At 41.0% G+C, this 25,950-nt stretch overlaps 1 protein-coding gene across 4 annotated transcripts in view; it reads left to right on the forward strand.

The window, feature by feature from the left end:
* The window catches only part of ECSIT (evolutionarily conserved signaling intermediate in Toll pathway, mitochondrial), a 148,887-nt gene that overhangs the window by 47,634 nt on the left and 75,303 nt on the right, over nt 1-25,950 (forward strand). For all 4 annotated transcript variants that reach the window (XM_053775696.2, XM_053775697.2, XM_053775694.2 and 1 more), the window contains exon 4: nt 5,475-5,607. In XM_053775696.2, coding sequence (XP_053631671.1) covers nt 5,475-5,607 — 133 coding nt within the window. The remainder of the gene's footprint in view (nt 1-5,474; nt 5,608-25,950) is intronic.

Below are 25,950 nucleotides of genomic sequence, written 5' to 3' on the forward strand. Positions count from 1 at the left end.
CCAATGCCACAATGGATTCCTCAACCTGCATAGGCTTGTCAGGGTTAGCCTCAAATCCTTCAAAATCCCTTTTGTCTACACATTCTGGCCACAGTTTTTTCCAAGCAGAGTTCAAGGTCCTCTTAGTCACTCCCTCCCAAGCCTTACCTATAAGGTTTATACAATTGAGGATATTAAAGTGATCCTTCCAAAACTCTTTTAGAGTCAGTTGAGTTTCTGTGGTCACTACAAAGCACTTTTGAAACATAGCTTTTGTGTACAGTTTCTTGAAGTTTGCAATAACCTGCTGGTCCATGGGCTGCAGGAGAGGAGTGGTATTAGGAAGCAAAAACTTGACCTTAATGAAGCTCATGTCCCCAGAAAGTTGCTCTGCCAAGTCTGTAGGATGACCAGGGGCATTGTCTAATACCAGGAGGCACTTAAGGTCTAATTTCTTTTCCATTAGGTAATTTTTCACAGTGGGGGCAAATGCATGGTGTAACCAGTCATAGAAAAAGTCCCTAGTGACCCATGCCTTACTGTTTGCCCTCCACAGCACACACAAATTAGCCTTGAGGACATTGTTTTTCCTGAACACTCTGGGAGTTTCAGAGTGATACACCAATAAAGGCTTCACTTTGCAATCACCACTAGCATTGGCACACATCAACAGAGTAAGCCTGTCTTTCATAGGCTTATGTCCTGGGAGTGCCTTTTCCTCCTGAGTAATGTAGGTCCTGCTTGGCATTTTCTTCCAAAACAGGCCTGTTTCGTCGCAATTAAACACTCGTTCAGGTTTCAAGTCTTCACTGTCTATGTAATCCTTGAATTCCTTCACATATTTTTCAGCTGCTTTTTGGTCCGAACTGGCAGCCTCACCATGCCTAATCACACTATGTATGCCACTACGATTCTTAAATCTTTCAAACCAACCTTTGCTGGCTTTAAATTCACTCACATCAGCACTAGTTGCAGGCAATTTCTTTACCAAATCGTCATGCAACTGCCTAGCCTTTTCACAAATGATCGCTTGAGAGATGCTATCTCCTGCTATCTGTTTTTCATTTATCCACACCAATAACAGTCTCTCAACATTTTCTAACACTTGCGGTCGCTGTTTCGTAATCATAGTTGCACCTTTTGCAAGAACAGCATCCTTGATTGCCGTTTTCCTGGTCACTATAGTAGAAATGGTTGATTGGGGTTTACTATACAACCTGACCAGCTCCGACACACGCACTCCACTTTCATACTTTGCAATTATCTCTTTCTTCATTTCAATAGTCATTAGCACCTTTTTTCTCGAAGGGTTGGCACTAGAAGCTTTCTTGGGGCCCATGGTGACTTATTTTGCAGAAACAAGCACCAAAAACAGTGATAATGTGGAATGTACCAAATGTATCCTTAGATGCGCGCACACTGGCTGGCTTGTAAACACTGGCACACACGGGGCAGTTCAGGCCACACATGGACACATCTCATACGAATCACATCGAAATCCGGGTTTTCGATCGGATACCGAGGCAAAATTTTTGCGATATAATGCATCGAATACCGGATTTATTGAATACCGATGCCATCGAATACCGGGGGTCCACTGTATTATGTATGTGTTCTGTTGCATTTCTCCAGGAAAAGTTGGTGTGAATGTTTTGTATGATGAGTAGGTTATCCCTTTCAGGGTTGAGAGGCCCTCTCCTAAACTTGTTCTCAGGGTCAAAAATTTTTCAAAAAAATTAAAAATGATTGTTTAATGTGAAGTGATAGAGAATCTTTTCCCGATCATAATGACACCAAAAGTATGAAATTTGATGGAAAACTTACGGAATTATGCTCTGGCAAAGTTAGTGGTCTCGACAATGTTTACACATCGACGATTTTGCCCACTTTGAGCCCTATTTTCAGTCAATTTCATTGTACCAGTCGACAAAAATCATAACTATTTTGCTAGAACTCCATTTGTTGTATCGAATGAGTACAAGAAACCACCCATTTACTGATTTCAACTATTCAATAAAGTGGTCAGAAATTGGCAATTTTTGCCAATTTCACACAAATTTCAAGAGATGCCAATTTCCAAATAGGGTCCAGAATAAACAAGGCAGACATTCCTGGCACTAAAATAACATTTTCTCTGTTCATTAGTCACGTCCCCAGGCCCCTATTACATTTCTTTTGCTTTCCACTTTGAATTTTTATTCTCACAAATAATAGAAGATTTGCTGTTATGCAGACTAATACATTAGTATAGAAATGGTATAAATAATATAAGCGCACTTGTGAAAGAATATTAGACTCACCAGTTGACGTGTACTGGACGCATGGCATGATTTATTTACTTTTGAACATTGGCAAAAATCAAACATTTCTGCTACTTTGAGCTCAATTTCAAGGTACTTTACATTGTGAAACCAATCAAAATCATTACAATTTCTGTAATATGTCTTCTGTTCTATAAAATGAGACCAGGAAAATGAGAATACAACCATAAATACCATATGAAAATACACTGCAGTTACTGTTTTAAATCAAAAACACGGGCGGAGTTTTTTTTTCTCATGCACTGTGTGCTTCAGGATTTTTTTTATACTGTGCACACTGACCACATAGACCCATTCTTTCATATGTAGGCCTACCAGCTTTCTCTTGCTAGATTTGAAGGCACTAGAATTTATGCGTACTAGTACGGCACCAACCCTGGCATGCAAGCTGTACTAGTATGACACCGACCCTGAAAGGGTTAAGACTTGGATAGTGGGATGTGTGTGTTGTCTGTAACCTGATTGGGTGAGTATTCTAATAAATGATTTCTGCTGGGTAACACTGGGTTGTAGGTGATTTTTCTCTTGTGGATCCCCAAGCACAGATACCATAAGTAAGATAGGGATAGATTAATGAGTAGTATGGAGTAAGTGCAGTGGACCCCCGCCTTACGAACGCATTGCGTTACGTTAAATCTGCCATACGAAACATTTGAACGCAAAAACTTTGCCTTGCCTCACGATAAAAAACTCGCCTTACGTGATTCGTCCAGGACGCGTCCCATGTGTGGCCTCAGCACCAGTGTTGACAAGCCAGGCAGTGTGGTCGCATCTACGCATACATTCGGTACATTTCACATTATCCCAGTGTTTTTAGTGCTTGTAACTGCAAAATAAGTCACCATGGACCCCAAGAAAGCTTCTAGTGCCATCCCTGTGGTAAAAAGGGTGAGAATTAGTATGGAATTGAAAAAAGGAAATGTGTGCAAAGCAGGTTGAACTGCAAACCTTTATGGATGAGAATCACCCTGACAAAGCTACAGCAAGCCGTGTTGGCAACCTGTACAATGACAATGTTATGGCCCATTTTAGGAAAGTCTTAAAGGAACGGGAGGTACAGAGCTCTATGGACAGATTTGTTGTGTGACAGAGGTCCAGTGACTCTCAAGCTGGTCCTAGTGGCATTAAAAGAAGAAGGGAAGTAACCCCGGAAAAGGACTTGCTACCTCAAGTCCTAATGGAAGGGGATTCCCCTTCTAAACAATAACTTCCACACTCTCCCCTCCTCCCATCCCATCAATCATCACCAGATCTTCAATAAAGGTAAGTGTCATGTATTCTATTCTTAGTAGAGTAGTAATCGTGCATGTCTTCTTCAGTTTGTGTGTATTAAAATTAATATTTCATGTTGTAAAAAAAATTTTTTTTTCATACTTTGGGGTGTCAGGAACGGATTAATTTGATTTCCATTATTTCTTATGGGGAAAATTAATTCGGCTAACGATAATTTCAGCTCATGATGAGCTCTCAGGAACAGATTAATATTGTAAGGCGGGGGTCCACTGTAATGTTGTCTTGAGCAACAAAAAAATTTTTTTTATAGATGCTAAACTGAGTATTTTAACCTTTATTTCCAAATAACATGTAGAAGGTCTTGTCGGTATTGAGAGTAAGTACATATATTATATAGTGACCATCTAGGTAGCAATCTTTATGAGCTTGTTGTTGACTGTATTATTGAGGACAATTGGATCAGAATTAGATATGATGAATGTTGTCATCTGCAAACTGGACTGGTTTAAGTTCCTGGGAAGCATTTGGTAGGTCATTTATGTAGATGAGAAATAATAGTGGGGCCAAGGATGCTACTCTGTGGCACCCCTGCCAAGGATGCTACCCTGTGGCACCCCTGCCAAAGATGCTACCCTGTGACACCCCTGCCAAGGATGCTACCCTGTGGCATCCTTGCCAAGGATGCTACCCTATGGCACCCCTGCCAAAGATGCTACCCTGTGGCACCCCTGCCAAGGATGCTACTCTGTGGCACCCCTGTGTTGATAATTTGGATAGATGAGATAGTGTTATTAATAGTTGCATAATGCTGTGTCTCTAAGGGACTTTATGAAAGTAAGAGCATAACCTCGGATTCCATTATGTTTTAGCTTCGACAGCAAGATATTGTGGTTTACAGTGTCAAAAGCTTTTCTTAGATCAATAAAGAGACCCATTGCATACTCATTATTTTTTAGAGCTGAATAGACAGAGTCTAGCATCTTTAAAATACAATCACTTAAGGACCTGGCAACAGTATTCAAGCTTATGTTAATGACTATCTCTACTGATGAGGCATTGTGCCAGCCATTGGCTTTTTCAGTCCAGTACAGGAAATGTTTACTGCAGACAGTGGATAGGTAATTGTCTGACACAGGAAATTTTGGTACAGAGGAAATTTACAACTGTATTCCTTATCTCTGGTCCAACTCTTGGGTTTGACCTTTTTTCACTAGTAGGTCCTACCCACCTGTGATGATGTCTTCAATTGCTGTGCCTTTCCTCCAATACCAGTATAGTTTAAAAGTTCCCATTCTCATACATCTGCTTTTGGTTTATCAAGGCTTGAACACCTATCAAGGCTAAGGGACTGAACACCTAAAAATTACTTCATTTCTTTTACTGTCCGCAGTATTTATTCTCCGTAATGGATTGAAGAGAGTCACAGGTTGGCAAAACATCTCATCGTACCCATGTGTTGCACACGTCTTATTCATCAACTTGCTGATATAGTGTACCACTAATTTAAATAATGATTTAAACTTCTTTTAAGGATTTTTTCAATACAGTCATCCCTACAGATTTGTAAAGGGGTTATATTGCTAGAGGTGCCATAAAAGTAGAAACCAACAAAATTAAATGTGCATCACAATTTTTTTTCATTTATGAGTTCCTTTTCTGTTTTGGAGACTATATCCCTGTAGTGTATCACTCTGATCTGCTTAATAATGATATAAAATATAATGACCAGAATAAAAAGATATTTGGCAGTGGGAGAGTAATTTAGAAAAATGTGTGATGGCTGAATATATTCACTGGTTACCCTATAGTAAATATGTTGCATAATTGGAATCCACTATGACAGGAACCTGCAGATTAGCAGGGATGACTGTACAGTATATGTAGTTTTTTATTGTGTGCATGCTGTATGCAATTTTATTAAAGTATTTTATTTTAATGCAGGTTTATAAGAAGCTTTTAGACTTAATGCCGAAAGGAAAGATGATCCCCAGAAATGTATTTCAAGTGGAATTTATGCATTATCCTAAACATCAGCAGTGTGCTATTGATTGTCTTGACCAAATGGAGTTAAATGGTGAGGATAACCATGTTATTTTTGTGTTAAAGATAGACAGTAACAGTATGCCAGTTTTCTCTTTATTTTTAATTATTATTTTTTTTTTTTTTATTATCACACCGGCCGATTCCCACCAAGGCAGGGTGGCCCGAAAAAGAAAAACTTTCACCATCATTCACTCCATCACTGTCTTGCCAGAAGGGTGCTTTACACTACAGTTTTTAAACTGCAACATTAACACCCCTCCTTCAGAGTGCAGGCACTGTACTTCCCATCTCCAGGACTCAAGTCCGGCCTGCCGGTTTCCCTGAATCCCTTCATAAATGTTACTTTGCTCACACTCCAACAGCACGTCAAGTATTAAAAACCATTTGTCTCCATTCACTCCTATCAAACACGCTCACGCATGCCTGCTGGAAGTCCAAGCCCCTCGCACACAAAACCTCCTTTACCCCCTCCCTCCAACCCTTCCTAGGCCGACCCCTACCCCGCCTTCCTTCCACTACAGACTGATACACTCTTGAAGTCATTCTGTTTCGCTCCATTCTCTCTACATGTCCGAACCACCTCAACAACCCTTCCTCAGCCCTCTGGACAACAGTTTTGGTAATCCCGCACCTCCTCCTAACTTCCAAACTACGAATTCTCTGCATTATATTCACACCACACATTGCCCTCAGACATGACATCTCCACTGCCTCCAGCCTTCTCCTCGCTGCAACATTCATCACCCACGCTTCACACCCATATAAGAGCGTTGGTAAAACTATACTCTCATACATTCCCCTCTTTGCCTCCAAGGACAAAGTTCTTTGTCTCCACAGACTCCTAAGTGCACCACTCACTCTTTTTCCCTCATCAATTCTATGATTCACCTCATCTTTCATAGACCCATCCGCTGACACGTCCACTCCCAAATATCTGAATACGTTCACCTCCTCCATACTCTCTCCCTCCAATCTGATATTCAATCTTTCATCACCTAATCTTTTTGTTATCCTCATAACCTTACTCTTTCCTGTATTCACCTTTAATTTTCTTCTTTTGCACACCCTACCAGATTCATCCACCAATCTCTGCAACTTCTCTTCAGAATCTCCCAAGAGCACAGTGTCATCAGCAAAGAGCAGCTGTGACAACTCCCACTTTGTGTGTGATTCTTTATTTTTAATTGTATATATATATATACTGAACATTTTTTTTACTACATGGGCCATCTTTCAAAAAGATAAGGTTGGCCCAAAGAAGGAAATGCATTCTCCATCATTCACTGACTGACTGTTTTGCTAAAAAAAAAAGCGTGCAGGCATCACAATTCAGATGACCCTCTTGTATGTAATTCATAAAGCAAGGAGCTTGAATGGTTGAAATTGAGATTTTAAAAAGTTCGGTGATACGGAAAGAAAGGAAACACAACAAAATTTTGTAATAAATAACAAGAATTGGAATATTATTAGAAAAATACAGTACTGTATCTTGGTTTGTAAAATTAATTTTAAGATTTCTGCATAGTATTTTCAGTGTAGCAATTTTCTAACTAGGTCTTCATTCTAATAATTATTTGCAGGGTTGTGGGTGTTGCAGCTTGGGGAAAGAGGCAGTCATTTGAACTATGATATCTGTAAACTTATGGCAGAGCAGCTACCGAATGAGTGATGGTAAATGTAATTCCTCCTTTGGGTCAGCCTACCTTGGCTGATGTGAAAAATAAAAAAAACAGCCTTATTTATATAAGAGCTTATACAGGTCAGCGAACACTAATCCGGCATCATTGGGGCCTGTAGTGTGCCGGATTAGGGAGTTTCCAGATTACAGAGTGGTTTGGTTAGAATACACATAACCCTTAAACTCTCCAAACATAGATCTACATTTACCTGCATAGTGCTCCAAATATTTTTTTTTTTTTAAATAAAGAGGGCAATTTTCTGTGCTATAACCCCCCCCCCCAAAAAAAAAAAAAAAAAAATAGGACCAGTACTTACTGAGATATAAGACTGCAAAGTTGGCGCTGGATGCTCACCTGACAGCAACATCGAGTCCTGCCGCTTGCAGCAGTGTTGCCAGTATACCTTTTTTCTAGTTTTTATTTAATTTATATAATTTTTATGTTCTGAGAATTATAATTTATAAAAATTCTTGTGATTTCATAGCCAGTCTTTGTTCTGACACTAATACAGCCTCTCCTCACTCCTCGTTTACCGACGACTCAGACTTACGATGGACTCTCTGACCAGTACTCATACCTAAATAATGTATATTAGAGCTGATTTCCTCTATTCTGTTTATTACAATATACAGTACACTACTGTATAAACATTTAAAAATATACCAGAAATGCTATGAATGGTGCAAAGGTGACATTAAAACAAAATCTTAGGAACAAAACTCCGTCGTTAAGTGAGGAGAGGCTGTATTATTGTTGCGGTTGAAGTATTTAACATTAGGCCACTGATCTTTGATGGGGTATCAGTTGCTAGGTTGGCTATTGTCTAGGGTAGAACTCCAATAGCAACAAGGTTTTAGTATTGCAGATATAGCCTTCTTAACCAAAGACTTTGTTAATCTTCTTTCTTTCTTTCTGTAGGATGACCAAAACTCATGTAAAGTCCGTGTCTTTAATGTCAATAAAACTTATAGGATCTTCATATTCCTAGGAATCGTAATGTTAACAAAGAATAATAAAATTACTTACCTTTATCCTTAATGCATTAAGATACAATTATATATACAACACAAGAGTTTACAGGGAAGACATAATTCCCAGTAGTAGAGTTAGGCAATCAATATATGACGATGTAACTGACTTGCTAACATAACCCTTACCAATGTCTTCACAGAAACATTAAATTTAAATTATCCAGACAGGAGGATTTATCAATAATCCTGTGCAAGGGATATGTATATGAACAGAGAACTCTTAGAAATCAGAGATCAGACTAGGAGTGAGAGAGCTACTCAGAATGAGTGTTGTGAAGCTACTCTGATCATGTGTTGTGAACCTACTGCCTAACAGAGTGACTATATACCCCCACATGAGGTCGGTCAGAAGTAAGCCGACAGCTAAACTAGCGTCCGGTCATTTACCTGGTGCATCGAGACAATTGCGCCATTATTGGGAAACACAGTTTCCAATATTAACGTAACATATTATAATAATAAAAAGAGGAAGCACTAGCAGACAAACGTGTATATATATAATAAAATAAAGGAGCACATCCTAGTATAAAAAAATGTCGAGTATGGCCATACTCGTAACACCTCCCCCACACGACTGACGGTCGCATCTGGAAAAGTGATAAGGTTTCTACTTTTGTCTAAAATTATTTCAAACTAAAATATACTTTACTAAAGGTAAGTCACTCATGAACCGTGCTGCTCTGAATTTCACTGTCTGTCACTATAACATATGCTTCACATACACCTACCATCCGACTTACGACCGAGTTTAGTTCCGAGAAACCGGTCCTAAGTCGAAATGGACGTAAGTCGAACTTTACTACTGAATATGAACATAACATTTTTGTAATGACTTTATTTTATTGTTTTATTTTGGTATTTCATGTTTTACTTTACTTTTTATGCTGTTAGTACTGTATTTTATACTGTAAGGTTTAAGATAAACACTGTGTACAACACAAACACTTGTTTATTTCCCAGAAATTTGGCATAAAAAACACGGTTGTAAGTCGAGTCGTCGTATGTCGAGCAGGTCGTAAGTCGGATGGTAGGTGTACTTGGGCTGCACATCTGCGTATCTGCATACATGTAGATATAGCAACATGCAGACGATCATGACTTCATAGAGCTTCACAGTAGTGGATGAGACTGCATTTGATCAGCAGTCTTGAGTAACTGGAGGAGATAATGTTCCACTCCAACAGTGGTAGTGGAATACATGGCAGTAAGGACCTCCGTCACGGCAACTGCGTTTTGGAAAAGTTGAGTGACAGTGTGTTTGGGAGGGGTGGCTCAGGTCTGTGTTCTGCACCACTCATAACATCTCCTGTACAACACCTTACACTCAGCTTCTTTCTCCAACTATCTTCTTGATTTATCAACACACAACACTACTACTGTTGATATACAAAAAGTTATTAAACATGAGCAAAATATAGAGATAAATAAATTGGCTGTTAAATATAAAATTTGTAAATAAGTCTTAAGTAATCTTTATATAAAACAATCTCTAATTTTCTCATACTCAAACTTATTACTCTATGCATTTTTAAGACTATGTGTATTTAGAGTTCTTTATGGAAATATTTTTAGTTCAAAAATTATTTTCATACTAACAGTTCAGCTCTTCAGCTGCCAAAACACATCTCCATCTTTTCATCATAAATATGGAGTGAGTTCTGCACTTATTAAACTGTATTAGACAAAAATATTGCCTTAACAAATACAGTATTAAAATTTTAAGTGGTAAAACTTCGCATACCAAGTTGAACTAAACATTCATGCTATCTACCACAAGGGTGTCGTTCAGCTCAATGTAACAGGAATGGCAGAAGCCCTGAGCATTACCTGTCTCAGTGTTGCCAATGCCAAGTCCTTTACCAGTCTCGGACAGATATGTTGCCTAGTCAACAAAACAGCTGCACTTCCCTCTGGAACACTATGGTGAGTGGGTCCAGCAGCAGGAGCTCATGACACAGCTCCAAAACCTGAAGAGATGCCAAGAGAGGCGGCTGCGGCGATCTGAAGAATATGCAAAAATTGTCGATGATGAGGACAACTACTCTACTCCAGCGTCCAAAGATAACGAGCTGCAACGCTCAAGTATGGACATAGGAGAAATCATCAGAGGGGGTCTTGTTCAATGATACTCAGTGAGGTGTATCACTCGCAGGACGACTCATCTTGACGTAGCCTTCATCACCCTAATTGGTGCCACAAGAGTTCTTGACCAGCCAGTAGTCAGTGCCGTTCTCGGTAGTGCCATAACCACAGCCAGGACACCATGGTCCAGCTGCTTAGAGTTACATTCTGGTTCATCATAAACACCATGACTAAAACTGGAATGAACTATGTGAAGCATCAAGGGCAACAGAAACAGGTCCAACAGTAGCAACAGCTTTCTTCAAAGCCCTTTCACTTACCTCATGAATCAACAAAGTCAATGTCTTCAGCACTAGACTTGCGTGGGTTATACAGACATTTGTCATCCTCAGCTTCATGTGGGGATGCATCATTGGCATCAGTCCACTGTTGTCATCATTATTACCTTGCTAGGCAGAACAGTCAATCAGGTTCTGCTCAGAGAGACTCACCAGTTTACCAGTCTGGTGGAATTGTAGACCCCTGCTCAGGGACTAGCTTATTAAACAGGGGCTAGTGTGTCAGAAGTGTATGCTGGCTCTTGCTCAGGGACTAGCTTATAAGACAGAGGCTAGTGTGTCAGGAGTATGTGCTGACTCCTGCTCAGGGACTGGCTTGTGATACAGAGGCTAGTGTGTCAGGAAGCATATGTAGGCTTCTGCTCAGGGATTAGCTTATAAGACAGGCTAGTATGTCAGGAGTATAGGCTGACTCCTGCTCAGGGACTAGCTTATGATACAGAGGCTAGTATGTCAGAAGGTGTGCATGAAATATGTATTAATGCTGGGAGTGAAACCTTTCCCAGGCATCAAGAACAACGATGTCTTGGAAAATACAAAGAGTGTCTGGCTCTTCCTGAAGTGTCCGTCACGTCTCTACTCTCATGTCCCTCTGCTGAATATGTATACCTTCAAAACAACCTCTTCCAGGTGATGAAGGAAGTTCTGAGTGAGATACCCAGAAGAAAAGATGCAGCAGCATGAGACAATGCGGCGAGAAAACTATCGTTTTCAAAGCATATCTTGGAGTTCCGACGAGCCACTCTTCTACGCCTCCTTGCAGCTGAGCCACAACACAAGTTGCTGAAGCAACAGCTCAGACAGTAACAGACAGAAAGACAATCGCTGGCTCACACATGAGGAAAACAATACAAGAAAGCACATGTCGCTTGCCATGAGTACCTCAGACAAGTCCGACTCAGACAGTGACTCCCTGGCGTAGACATCCTGTCAAGAGCACTGGTAATGTCTCTTCAAGTGACAGTAGTTTGACCATTCCTTTACTACTCCCTTGGGTAAATTCCTTTGAAGAATTATCTATGGTGTCACCTGTGACTAACGTGTCACCAGTGACTGTAGCGTCACCCATGGGTTCTCTCTCCAAGAGTAGCCCTTACAGTTTTGCCTCATCTCTGCTCAACACTCGTTCCAGAGGTCCAGAGGTGGTAACACAATCTCACACCACACACTTTTGTTTCCATAAAAGCTTGAACAAATACAAGTCTTGTTTCTTACCTTAGTCTTCAATGTCTCCAAATGACAATAAGACCAACGAGACCAACAGGACTACAAAGATTTCTGTATACAGAAATTGCACAAAAAGAGAGGCACTAGCAGTATTAGATAGAGAAGTAGCTGAACCAACAATTCCAACAAGGCTGCAGAACAGATTAATGAAGTCCACATTAACCTGCAGTGAACATCAAGGAACCAGAGTATATTCTGTTCCATAATGTCATCACTTAACTTGTATCTTTTCAATATACTAACTAGACTGATAAGCTTCATCCCAGGACAGCAGTGACTCACAGAAAATGACTGAAAGGTTCTTGGTCTTACTAGGGGTGCAAGCAGCAACACCAACCGTGCTAGCTCCCATTGCGTGGATGCTTTTGGCAGCTCCGACACCCGAGGAGAAAACAATCAAACCAATCTTCAGTGCTCCAAACATATAGGGAGGCACCCACCAAGAACCTGCCAAAATCAGTCCTTTCACTTGGCCCAGTAATGGTGTTGCAAATACCATAGCAATGGGGAAGAAAAGGTAGGGACATACTCAACATAGTTCCTTATACCCCATAATTGCTTGTCTTCTGGGTGAGTGGTAAGTGAGAGCCAAACATCAGTAGCCATCATTGCTGGGAGTCAAACACTCAAGTTAGCAACTTCCGTTCTAGAGATTTCTCTTTACAGATTGCCATACTCTTAACTTTAGGTCATCCATAACCAGAAAGAAGGAACTTCCATTTGTTGTGGTAATATACTGCATTGATCCTTTTCCTGGACAGGCCCCCATTTGTTGCAGTTGGAGTATTTAACATTAGGCCACTGATCCTTGATGGGGTATCAGTTGCTAGGTTGGCTATTGTCTAGGGTAGAACCCCAATAGCAACAAGGTTTTAGTACTGCAAATATAGCCTTCTTAACCAAAGACTTCGTTAACCTTCTTTCTTTCTGTAGGATGACCAAAACTCATGTAAAGTCTGTGTCTTTAATAACAATAAAACTTATAGGATCTTCTTATTCCTAGGAATCGTAATCTTAATAAAGAGTAATAAAATTACTTTATCCTTAACACACAAAGGATACAATTATATATACGACACAAGAGTTTACTGGGAAGACATAATTCCCAGTAGTAGAGTTAGGCAATCAATATATGACAAAGTAACTGACTTAACATAAGAACATAAGAATGGAGGAACAATGCAGAAGGCCTACTGGCCCATGCGAGGCAGGTCCTTGCTAACATAATCCTTACCAATGTCTTCACAGAGACATTAAATTATCCAGACAGGAAGATTTATCAATCCCATGCAAGGGATATGTATATGAACAGAGAACTCTTAGAAATCAGAGATCAGACTAGGAGTGAGAGTGCTACTCAGAGTGCATGTTGTGAGCCTACTCAGAGTGAGTATTGTGAAGCTACTCTGAGCGTGTGTTGTGAACCTACTGCCAAACAGAATGACCGTATACCCCCAGATGAGGTCGGTCAGGAGAAGTAAGCCGGCAGCTAAACTAGTGTCCAGTCATTTACCTGGTGCATCAAGACAGTTGCACCATTATTGGGAAACACAGTTTCCAGTATTAACCTAACATAATAATAAAAAGAGGAAGCACTAGCAGACAAACATATATGTATGTATAATAAAATAAAGGAGCGCATCCTAGTATAAAAATGTTGGGTATGACTATACTTGTAACAATTATGTACTGAGAGAGTACTCAAATAGTCACAATCACACCAACAGGTGAACATTTTTACCTGCCTTGGTCATTTACTATTTTCTAGAAATATATACAAAGTATTTATAGGTCTCAGCAATATTTTAGACATACTGGAGTATATATGAAACTCCTTGAGACATGGTGTTAAGACAAATGTCAGTTGAAGATTGAGACACTTATGCAGCATATGGGAATCTTTATTCAGGAAACGTTTCGCCACACAGTGGCTTCATCAGTCCAATACAAAGAGGAAGGCGTAAGGAGAGGAGGAGAATGAGGTAATCAGTCCCTCAACCTGGACTCGATGGACTGAACACATCGACTCCAGGTTGAGGGACTGATTACCTCATTCTCCTCCTCTCCTTACGCCTTCCTCTTTGTATTGGACTGATGAAGCCACTGTGTGGCGAAACGTTTCCTGAATAAAGATTCCCATATGCTGCATAAGTGTCTCAATCTTCAACTTGTCGGTTTTTCAAACCATTCATCACAAATGTCAGTAAACTGCTGACATTGCAGCAGTGGAGTGACACTTGATGATTGTGCATTACTGCAGGGAACCCTGGTCTACCTCTCTGTCTGTCTGTCTAGCTCTGCTTATCTGCCTTTCTGTCTGCGTGTGTGTGTGTCTTTCTCTCTGCTTATCTCTGTGTCTCAGGGAGCAGCTTGTAAACCTTTTGGTTTACGAGCTGCTCCCTGAATCCTGAGCAAGTGAAAATGCCTATCACTTGCATCATGCTTATTATGCCTTATACGTAATAAGAGGTAGATGGAACATAAGGAAAATGGCAACAGCAAATAAGAGAGAGAGGTGAAAGTGTATAAACAAAAGGAGGAGGAAGTTAAGGTGAGATATAAGCAACTATTGGCAGAAAGGTGGGCTAATGCAAGTATGAATAGTGGGGGGAGTTGAAGAGGGTTGGGATAGTTTTAAAAATGCAGTATTAGAATGTGGGACGAAGCTAGTGGCTAGAGGAGGATGGATGCAGGAGGAAAGAGGAGCGATTTGTGGAATGATGAAGTAAAGGGTGTGATAAAAGGGAAAAAGGTAGTTTATGAGAGGTTTTTACAAAGCAGAAGTGTTGTAAGAAGAGCAGAGTATATGGAGAGTAAAAGAAAGGTGAAGAGAGTGGTGAGAAAGTGCAAAAGGAGAGTACATGAAAGAGTGGGAGAGGCACTGGCAAGAAATTTTGCTGAAAATAAGAAAAAAAATTGGAGTGGGATAAGCAAGAAAGCCTAAGGAATGAATGGATTTATCGAATAAAAACAGAGTAGGGGAGTTAGTAGATGGGGAGCTGGAGATATTGGGTAGATGGCGCGAATATTTTGAGGAACTTTTAAATGTCAATGATGAAAGGGAGGCAGTAATTTCATGCACTGGTCAGGGAGGTATAACATCTTTTAGGAATGAAGAGCAGGATGTGTGTGTGTGGAAGGTGCGTGAGGCATTACGCAGAATGGAAGGGGGTAAAGCAGCAGGAACCGACGGGATCTTGACAGAAATGTTAAAAGCAGGGGGGATATTGTGTTGGAGTAGTTAGGGAAGGTACCTAAGGATTGGCAGAGAGCATGTATAGTTCCTTTATATAAATGGAAGGGGGACAAAAGAGATTTTAAATATTATAGGGGAATAAATTTACTGAGTATACCAGGTAAAGTGTATGGTAGGGTTATTATTGAAAAAATTTGAGGTAAGACAGAGAGTAGGATTGCAGATGAGCAAGGAGGCTTTAGGGTGGGTAGGGGATGTATAAATCAAGTGTTTACATTAAAGCATATATGTGAACAGTATTTAGAAAAAGATAGGGAAGTTTTCATTGCATTTATGAATTTAGAAAAAGCATATGATAGAGTGGATAGGGGAGTAATGTGGCACATGTTACAAGTGTATGGAATAGGTAGTAAATTACTAAATGCTGTAAAGAGTTTTTATGAGGATAGTGAGGCTCAGGTTAGGGTGTGTAGGAGAGTGGGAGATTACTTCCCAGTAAAAGTAGGTCTTAGACAGGGATGTGTAATGTCACCATGGTTGTTTAATATATTGATAGATGGGGTTGTGAAAGAAGTAAATGCTAGGGTGTTAGGGAGAGTGGTGGGATTAAATTATGGGGAATCAAGTACAAAATGGGAGTTGACACGGTTACTTTTTGCTGATGATACTGTGCTTATGGGAGATTCTAAAGAAAAGTTGCAAAGGTTAGTGGACGAGTTTGGGAGGGTGTGTAAAGGTAGAAAGTTGAAAGTGAACAGAGATAAGAGTAAGGTAATGAGGGTATCAAATGATTTAGATAAAGAAAAAATGGATATCACATTGGAGAGAGGGAGTATGGAAGAAGTGAATGTTTTCAGATATTTGGGAGTTGAAGTGTCAGCAGATGGGTTTATAAAGTATGAGGTTAATCATAGAATTGATGAAGGAAAAAAGGTGAGTGGTACATTGAGGTATTTGAGGAGACAAAAAAAAAACATTGTCCTTGGAGGCAAAGAAGGGAATATATGAAAGTATAGTGGTACCAACACTCTTATGTGGTTGTGAAGCTTGGGTTGAAAATGCTGCAGCGAGGAGGTGGCTGGAGGCAGTGGAGATGTCCTGTCTAAGGGCAATGTGTGGTGTAAATATTATACAGAGAATTCGGAGTGTGGAAATTAGGAGGAGGTGTGGAGTTAATAAAAGTATTAGAGGGCTGAAGAGGGGTTGTTGAGGTGGTTTGGTCATTTAGAGAGAATGGGTCAAAGTAGAATGACTTGGAGAGCGTATAAATCTGTGGGGGAAGGAAGGCTGGGTAGGGATCGTCCTCGAAAGGGTTGGAGGGAGGGGGTAAAGGAGGTTTTGTGGGTGAGGGGCTTGGACTTTCAGCAAGCGTTTTAGATAGGAGTGAATGGAGACGAATGGTTTTTGGGACATGACGAGCTGTTGGAGTGTGAGCAGGGTAATAGTTAGTAAAGGGATTCAGGGAAACCGGTTATTTTTATATAGCTGGACTTGAGTGCTGGTAATGCCTGCACTTTAAAGGAGGGGTTTGGGATATTGGCAGTCGGGAGGGATGTGTTATACATGTATATCTTTATATATGCTTCTAAACTGTTGTATCTGGACACCTCTGCAAAGACAGTGATTATATATGAGTGAGGTGAAAGTGTTGAATGATGATGAAAGTGTTTTCGTTTTGGGGATTTCACCCTGCCTCGGTGGGAGATGGCCGACTTGTTAAAAAAAAAAATCTACAAATGCTGTATAGCACTTTGCCTGGAATTTTGGGGTTATCGTAGGTAATTTACACTATGTATAATAACTGTACGTACTTATGTGTACCTGTGAGAGACAGAGATATAGACAGACAGAGAGACAGAGAAAGAGACAGAAACACACCCAAAGTCAGCCAGCCAGTCAGCCAGCCCAGCCAGCCCAGCCAGCCCAGCCTAGCCCAGCCAGCCCAGCCTAGCCCAGCCAGCCCAGCCCAGCCCAGCCCAGCCCAGCCCAGCCCAGCCCAGCCCAGCCCAGCCCAGCCCAGCCCACCCCAGCCCAGCCCAGCCCAGCCCAACCCAGTCCATCCCAGCCCAGCCCAGCCCAGCCCAGCCCCGCCCAGCCCAGCCCAGCCCAGCCTGCCTGCTTGCCAGCTTGCCAGCTTGCCTGCCAGCCTGCCTGCCTGCTGAATATGTATGACATTCTGGCAGGATGACACTACCAGTGGTATCAGAAATGAAAAGGATGTTGCACAAATGTTGCATGTGGGTTATTATCGAGGTTTTTTATATTTCCTCGACCACTTGTGGCCACATCCATCTCAAAGCCACTAAACTTTGGGTCAACATCACTTTCCTTTTAAAAGAAGAGTGTTAATACGACATGACATCAGTGAATCCCTAGTGTTTACCACGCTATTTTCTCTAGCTGACGCTCAATTGAACTGGTGCTCCCACAAGGTACTAAGTGGTTCCAAAATTTTTTTAATACTGCACACACTTAGTTTTAGGACCCATTCTATACTGACCAGGCATCTCAGGCCAGTCATGCCAGTTTTGAGGGAATGGAAAATAAAATGTTGATCTATGTTCGGAGCACTATGCACGTGAACGTAGATCTGTGTTTGGACAGTTTAACCCTTTCAGGGTCCGTCCCATAGATCTACGGCTTCACGTTCAGTGTCCAAACCGTAGATCTACGCCAAAATTCTAGCACCGTCAAATTTAGCGCGAAAATGCTCATAGGCCTACATGTGAGAGAATGGGTCTGCGTGGTGGGTGTGCACCATAAACAAAAATTCTAGGCGCCCGCATAGCATTGTGGGAACGCCGGCTCAGTTACCTTTGTTCACCATGCCTCGTCGCAAGGCAGCTCTCACTCCAAGGAAAATTGGGACTCTCCTTTTCCTATCTGATAGTTCTGACACTGATGGAAGTGGAAATCAAGACGAATTCTTTGGCTTTGATCAGTTAGTAACCGAAAGGAATGACCAGGATATCGATAATAGCGCAGAAAACCCTGACGATCCTCAACCTTCTACCTCTGGTGTGGGCACTCCTCAGTCACGGTCAGTTGTACCTCATCGCAAGAGAAAACTATTATTTTCGCTTGGCCAGGCCTCTAACTTCAGTAATGATGATGATAGTGACGTGGATTGTGATTTTATTGCTCTTGACGATCATTCGAGTAGTGATAGTGAGGAATCATATTCATCAGTGAAGCGTCGGTATGTACGCCACCGCATGCGCTCGGGTAGTGTACCCTATGCAGTGCCCAGGGGGTGGAGTACATCCCGTAGTACATCCCGTGGCCCTACACCAGGAGTAGACAGTGAAAGTGAGGATGATGTGGCTACACTTGGCATGGATAGACCACAGGCATCAGTAGATGGTGGTAGTGGTGATGGTAGTGCCACAGCCATGCGTGACTCACCAGGCCAGGCAGGGACCCACGCTGCTGACTCCTCAGTTCAAGGACAAAGCGGAGCATCAGCCACCAGCCCACCACAACCACAACTACCCGCACAACCAGCCTATGATGTCCAGTATCCACCAGCAAACTGTATCTGGGATTGGCAGCAAAATCCCAGTTTTGTTTCCAAGCCCCACCACTTTCATGACTCTCAAAGTGGAATTCTACCTACTTGTCCCCTTGGAACCACGGCCAATGAACTGGAATTTTTTTAAATATTCTTTGACCAGCCCTTGATGGAAACTACTGTCAGGGAAAGTAACAAGTATTTTGAGTACACCATGGCAAATACGATCATATCACCACAGTCAAGACTATTGCAGAAATGTATTTGCTTTTTGCAACAATAATGCTTATGCCTCATGTCTATAAGCATAATATAAAAGTATAATGGTCCACAGATCTGCTAATTTCTACCCCGGTCTTCAGTGAAATCATCCCAGTGAACAGGTTTATCTTACTGTTACGTATGTTGCACTTCTCTGACAAAACCAGGCCTGACAGAAGTGACAGGTTATACAAGATTAGAAATGTTTTTATGTGTCTCAAACAAAAGTTCAACATGTACTTTTATCCATTCAAGAATGTTGTAATTGATGAGTCTTTGATTTTGTTCAAAGGTAGACTGTCATTCAAGCAGTATATACCGAGCAAGAGGAAATGCTTTGGTATAAAACTGTTTGTACATTAAAATGGTATAAAATACCTAACAAAACTGTTTGTACTCTGTGACTGTGACAGTGGCCTGGTATTGGATATTGTTGTATACACTGGATGTAAAACATTGAAAGATACCAGGATGTTATTGGGTATCTCAGGTGACATAGTGAGAAGCATGATGGCACCTTATCTTGGTAAGGGGCATACATTATATACCGATAATTGGTACACAAGCCCTTTACTCAGTATTTCTTGCGAGTGAACAAGACAGATGTGTGTGGCACAGTGCGTTCTAATCATAAATACATGTATATGCCCACATTCAACGCAGGTGCTGGTGGTGATGACGTGCAGGTGTTTATTGCCAATGACATCATGGCATTACAGTGGCATGACAAACGAGATGTCACATTGTTGACAACCATTCACCGTAACGAAATGCAAGACAGTGGCAAAGTTGATCGAGTGACTAATGAACATACAGTGCACCCCCGCATAGCGATTTTAATCCGTGCAAGAGGGCTCATTGTTATGCGAAATGATCGGTATGCAAATTAATTTTCCCCATAAGAAATAATGGAAATCAAATTAATCCGTGCAAGACACCCAAAAGTATGAAAAAAAAAAAATTTTACCACATGAAATGTTAATTTTAATACACACAAACTGAAAAAGGCATGCACAATTACATGACACTTACTTTTATTGAAGATCTGGTGATGATTGATGGGATGGGAGGAGGGGAGAGAGTGTGTTAGTGTTTAGAAGGGGAGTCCCCTTCCATTAAGACTTGAGGTGTCGAGTCCATTTCTGGGGTTACTTCCCTTCTTCTTTTAATGCCACTAGGACCAGCTTCAGAGTCACTGGACTTCTTTCGCACAACATACCTGTCCATAGTGGCCTGTACCTCTCGTTCCTTTATGGCTTCCCTAAAGTGTTTCACAACATTGTCAGTGTACAGGTTGCCAACACGGCTTGCAATAGCTGTGTGAGGGTGATTCTCATCCATAAAGGTTTGCACTTTCAGCCACACTGCACAGATTTCCTTAATCTTTGTAGTAGGCAACTTCTTCAATTTCTCTCTCCCCTCCTCTGAACCAGTTTCCTCAGGTCTGGCCTCTTGCTGTTGAAGTTGATCTATCAGCTCATCAGTGGTTAGTTCTTCATTGTCCTCCTCCACCAACTCTTCCACATCCTCCCCACTAACCTCCAACCCCAAGGACTTTCCCAATGCCACAATGGATTCCTCAACTGGCATAATCCTCTCAGGGTTAGCCTCAAACCCTTCAAAATCCCTTTTGTCTACACATTCTGGCCACAGTTTCTTCCAAGCAGAGTTCAAGGTCTTCTTAGTCACTCCCTCCCAAGCCTTACCTATAAGGTTTACACAATTGAGGATATTAAAGTGCTCTCTCCAAAACTCTCTTAGAGTCAGTTGAGTTTCTGAGGTCACTACAAAGCACCTTTCAAACAGAGCTTTTGTGTACAGTTTTTTGAAGTTTGCAATAACCTGCTGGTCCATGGGCTGCAGAAGAGGAGTGGTATTAGGAGGCAAAAACTTCACCTTAATGAATTTCATGTCCCCATAAAGTCGCTCTGCCACGTCTGTAGGATGACCAGGGGCATTGTCTAACACCAGGAGGCACTTAAGTTCTAATTTCTTTTCAGTTAGGTAATCTTTCACATTGGGGGCAAATGCATGGTGTAACCAGTCATAGAAAAAGTCCCTAGTGACCCATGCCTTACTGTTTGCCCTCCACAGCACACACAAATTCTCCTTGAGGACATTCTTTTGCCTGAACGGTCTGGGAGTTTCAGAGTGATACACTAATAAAGGCTTCACTTTGCAATCACCAGTAGCATTGGAACACATCAACAAAATAAGCCTGTCTTTCATAGGCTTATGTCCTGGGAGTGCCTTTTCCTCCTGAGTAATGTAGGTCCTGCTTGGCATTTTCTTCCAAAACAGGCCTGTTTCATCACAATTAAACACTTGTTCAGGTTTCAGTCCTTCACTGTCTATGTACTCCTTGAATTCCTGCACATATTTTTCAGCTGCTTTGTGGTCCGAACTGGCAGCCTCACCATGCCTTATCACACTATGTATGCCACTACGCTTCTTAAATCTCTCAAGCCAACCTTTGCTGGCCTTAAATTCACTCACATCATCACTAGTTGCAGGCATTTTTTTAATTAAATCCTCATGCAACTTCCTAGCCTTTTTGCTTATGATCGCTTGAGAGACGCTATCTCCTGCTAGCTGTTTTTCATTTATCCACACCAATAAGAGTCTCTCAACATCTTCCATCACTTGCGATCTCTGTTTCGAAAACACAGTTAAACCTTTGGCAAGAACAGCTTCCTTGATTGCCTTTCTGTTGTCCACAATAGTAGCGATGGTTGATTTGGGTTTCTTGTACAACCTGGCCAGGTCGGCGACACGCACTCCACTTTCATACTTATCAATGATCTCTTTCTTCATCTCTATAGTAATTCTCACCCTTATTGCTGTAGGGTTGGTACTAGAAGTTTTCTTGGGTCCCATGGTCACTTATTTTGCAGATAAAATCACCAAAAACACTGTAATAATACGAAATGTTCCGATTGTATGCTTGGATGTTACCGCGGAGGCTGGCTGGTAAACAATGCCACCGGCGGCACATGTGAGGCTGGCTAAGGGCGCACATTGGACGTGTCTCGGACGAACAGCGGTGAGTGGGTTTTTGAGCGGTATGTGAGGCAAAATTTTTGCGATAAAAGTGAGCGGTATGCGGATTAAACGTTATGTGATGCCGACGGTATGCGGGGGTCCACTGTATTCGAAAACCAGTGACAGTGATTGATTATACACAAAACATGCGCTTGGTTGACAAATGTAACATGCAGATTGGCTTTGTTGATTGTGTTCATAAGAGTTACAAGTGGTACATGAAACTTTTCTTCCATCTCATGGACATTTCAATGCTCAATGCATATAATATGTACCAAATAAAGACTGGCAACAGACCACCATATTGTGAATTTTGCTTGTCTGTTGTCAGACAACTCATAATGAAGTACGTACTGGGTAACAACATCTGCTATACAACAAGGTCCTCGAATTCCTCAGGATATACCCAAGCGTTTGAGGAAGGAAGGTGATCATTTCATAATACAGCTTACTTCAACTCAGAAGAAATTTGCTCAGAAGAGATGCATTGTCTGTGCACAAACAAAGCGACAGCAACAAAGATGCAAAGACACTTGGTTTATGTGCGAGGAATGTAAGGTACCTCTGTGCATGGTGCCTTGTTTCAAGGAGTTCCACAAGCTCCAGCAGTTCTAAAACCATGTCCAGTGATTGTAAATGTGTAAATATATGATAGAACATTAGTATTATACAAGATTTGTGCATGTTTATTGTAATAAACAAAAGTGGTAAACAATAATATGATAATAACTTTAGTGCAGTTATTGTGTTCAATACAGTGAGCTTATATATATACATTATATACAGTATTGGTCTCTCAGGCCCCAAATGTTAGTAGGAATAGAAAAAAATTAGAAAAGAAAAGAAAAAACTACAAAAAACGTTAAATAAATTAATGCGCGTATAAAAACATAAGAACGAAGGAACATTGCAGCAGGCCTACTGGCCCATGCGAGGCAGGTCCAAGTCTCCTACTGGCTTAAGCCAATGCACCCAACCTAGTCAGGTCAGGTCACATTGACTTAAGGGAGGAACATGGCAACTGACCTGGTAGCACAAGCTGTCAGGTCCAACTCACACCCACCCACATCCACTCATGTATTTATCCAACCTATTTTTAAAGCTACACAACGTTCTGGCCTCTATAACTGTACTTGGGAGTTTGTTCCACTCATCCACAACTCTATTACCAAACCAGTACTTTCCTATATCCTTCCTGAATCTGAATTTTTCCAACTTAAAACCATTGCTGCGAGTCCTGTCTAGTCTAGATATTTTCAGCACGCTATTTACATCCCCTTTATTTATTCCTGTCTTCCATTTATACACCTCAATCATATCCCCCCTAATTCTACGTCTTTCTAGAGAGTGCAGATTCAGGGCCCTTAGTCTATCCTCATAGGGAAGGTTTCTGATACATGGGATCAACTTTGTTATCCTCCTTTGTACATTTTCCAGAGCATTTATATCCATTCTGTAATACGGTGACCAAAACTGTGCAGCATAATCTAAATGAGGCCTAACCAAGGATGTATAGAGTTGAAGAACAACCTGAGGACTATTATTTATGCTTCTTGATATGAAGCCAAGGATTCTGTTAGCTTTATTGCGAACACTTATGCACTGTTGTCTTGGTTTCAGATTACTGCTAACCAGAACTCCTAAATCTTTTTCGCAATCCGTAATATTAAGATCTACATTATTTAGTTTATATGTGGCATGGTTATTGTCCTGTCCAACATTTAGAACTTTGCATTTGTCTATATTAAACTGCATCTGCCACTTCTCCGACCACTGCATCAGTCTATTCAAATCATCATGAAGTGCTCTAATGTCCTCGTCAGAATGAATTCGACGGCCTATTTTGGTGTCATCGGCAAACTTGCTGATGTTGCTCTTTATGCCCTCATCTATGTCGTTTATGTAGATTGTGAACAGCAGGGGGCCCAACACTGACCCCTGTGGAACACCGCTCGTGACGCTTCCCCACTCTGATTTCTCCCCATTTATGCAAACTCCCTGCTGCCTATTTGTCAACCATGCCTCTATCTAGGAAAAAATTTCTCCTCCTATTCCATGTGCCTTAATTTTCCTCAATAGTCTCTGATGTGGGACCCTGTCAAAAGCCTTACTGAAGTCCATATACACAATATCATATTCATTACCATGATCTACCTCCTCAAATACCTTAGTGAAAAAAGTTAATAAATTCATAAGGCAGGAACGCCCCTTTGTAAAATCATGCTGAGATTCGTTGATTAATTTATGCTTTTCAAGGTGGCTACGAACTGCCTCGGCAATTATTGATTCCATAAATTTTCCCACTATGGAGGTTAGGCTTATTGGTCTATAGTTCGAAGCTAAGGACCTGTCACCTGCTTTGAAAATAGGTATCACATTTGCCATTTTCCAATTATCTGGCACCATGCCAGTTTGTAGTGATATGTTGAAAAGATTAGCCAAAGGTTTGCTAAGCTCCTCTTTACATTCCTTTAGAACCCTTGCATACAGTTCATCAGGGCCTGGGGATTTGTTAGGTTTTAATTTATCTATTTGCCTAAGGACCATGTCACTTGTGACCCTAATCGTGCACAGTTTATTATCGTCCTGTTCTTCATAATTTATCATTTCTGGAATATCGCTGGTATCCTCCTGTGTAAAAACTGAGAGGAAGTATGTGTTAAAAATTCTACACATTTCCTTATCACTGTCAGTGAGCTGACCCGAGGAACTTTTGAGTGGGCCTATCTTGTCCCTGATCTTACTTCTGTATACCTGAAAGAATCCTTTTGGGTTAGTCTTCGATTCTCTTGCAACTTTAACCTCATAATCTCTTTTTGCTTTTCTAATTCCCTTTTTTATTTCTCTCTTTAACTGAATATATCGATTTCTTAATTGCCCCTCTCTTCTTTTGATTTGCCTATATATGCCTCTCTTTTGACCAATCAGATATTTTAATCTATTGTTCATCCATTTAGGATCATTTTTGTTTGATCTGATTTCCCTATTTGGAACATAATTTGACTGAGCAGCTAGAACTATGCCCTGGAAAGCGTCATATCGGCAACCATCACCACCTACCTGACCCTTAGTCAGGTCATTCCAGTTCAGCCCACCTAAGTAATTTTTCAGTCCTATGAAATCAGCCAAGCGAAAGTCAGGGACGGAGACTTGATTGCCATTATTAGGGGAATTCCATGATATATTAAAACTGAGTGATTTGTGATCACTTTCCCCAAGCTCATCATTAACCTCAAGATTATTAATTAGTGTTTCCCTACTGGCAAGAACCAAGTCAAGGAGGTTATTTCCCCTAGGTGGCTCTGTCACAAACTGTTTTAAAAAACAAACCTGGATCGTATCAAGAAAGTCACCTGACTCTAAATTTCCTGTCAAATTGCTCCAGTCAATCTGTCTATAGTTGAAATCTCCCATTAGCACAACATTTTCGTATGTAGATGCCTTACGAATTTCGTCCCATAGAAGTTTACTGCACTCCCTATCAAGATTTGGGGCCCTGTAAATCACACCCAAAATTAGTTTTTCTCGGCCCTCAAGAAGCTGTAACCAAACAGATTCAGTGGCTGATGCTTCCAATTTTATATCTTGTCTAACACAACAATTTAAATTGTCTCTGACATACATCGCTACTCCACCACCCTTCCTGTTGACCCTGTCAGTATGGAATAATTTATAGCCTTGTATGTGACATTCAGAGGGCATCTCTCTATCTTTCAGATTGAGCCAGGTCTCTGTTATAGCAATAATATCTATGTATCCTGCACTTGCAATTAATCTTAGCTCATCTATCTTATTTCTTACACTCCTGCTATTAGTATAGTAAACCTTAAGGGAGCTAGTCCCTTGCTGCCCTCTGCTGTCTACCTTTGTTTGCTGACCTGATCTATTGTCTTTATTTATAACTTCATGCAGAATGCCTTTTATACATTTACTGTTTCCAACCCTAATGTTGCAACCTGCTTGTTTCCCACACACACCCATACCTCTATCTTCTATCAGTTTAAAAT

Source organism: Cherax quadricarinatus, chromosome 10 (assembly GCF_038502225.1).
Source record: "Cherax quadricarinatus isolate ZL_2023a chromosome 10, ASM3850222v1, whole genome shotgun sequence".
Taxonomy (NCBI): Eukaryota; Metazoa; Arthropoda; class Malacostraca; order Decapoda; family Parastacidae; genus Cherax; species Cherax quadricarinatus.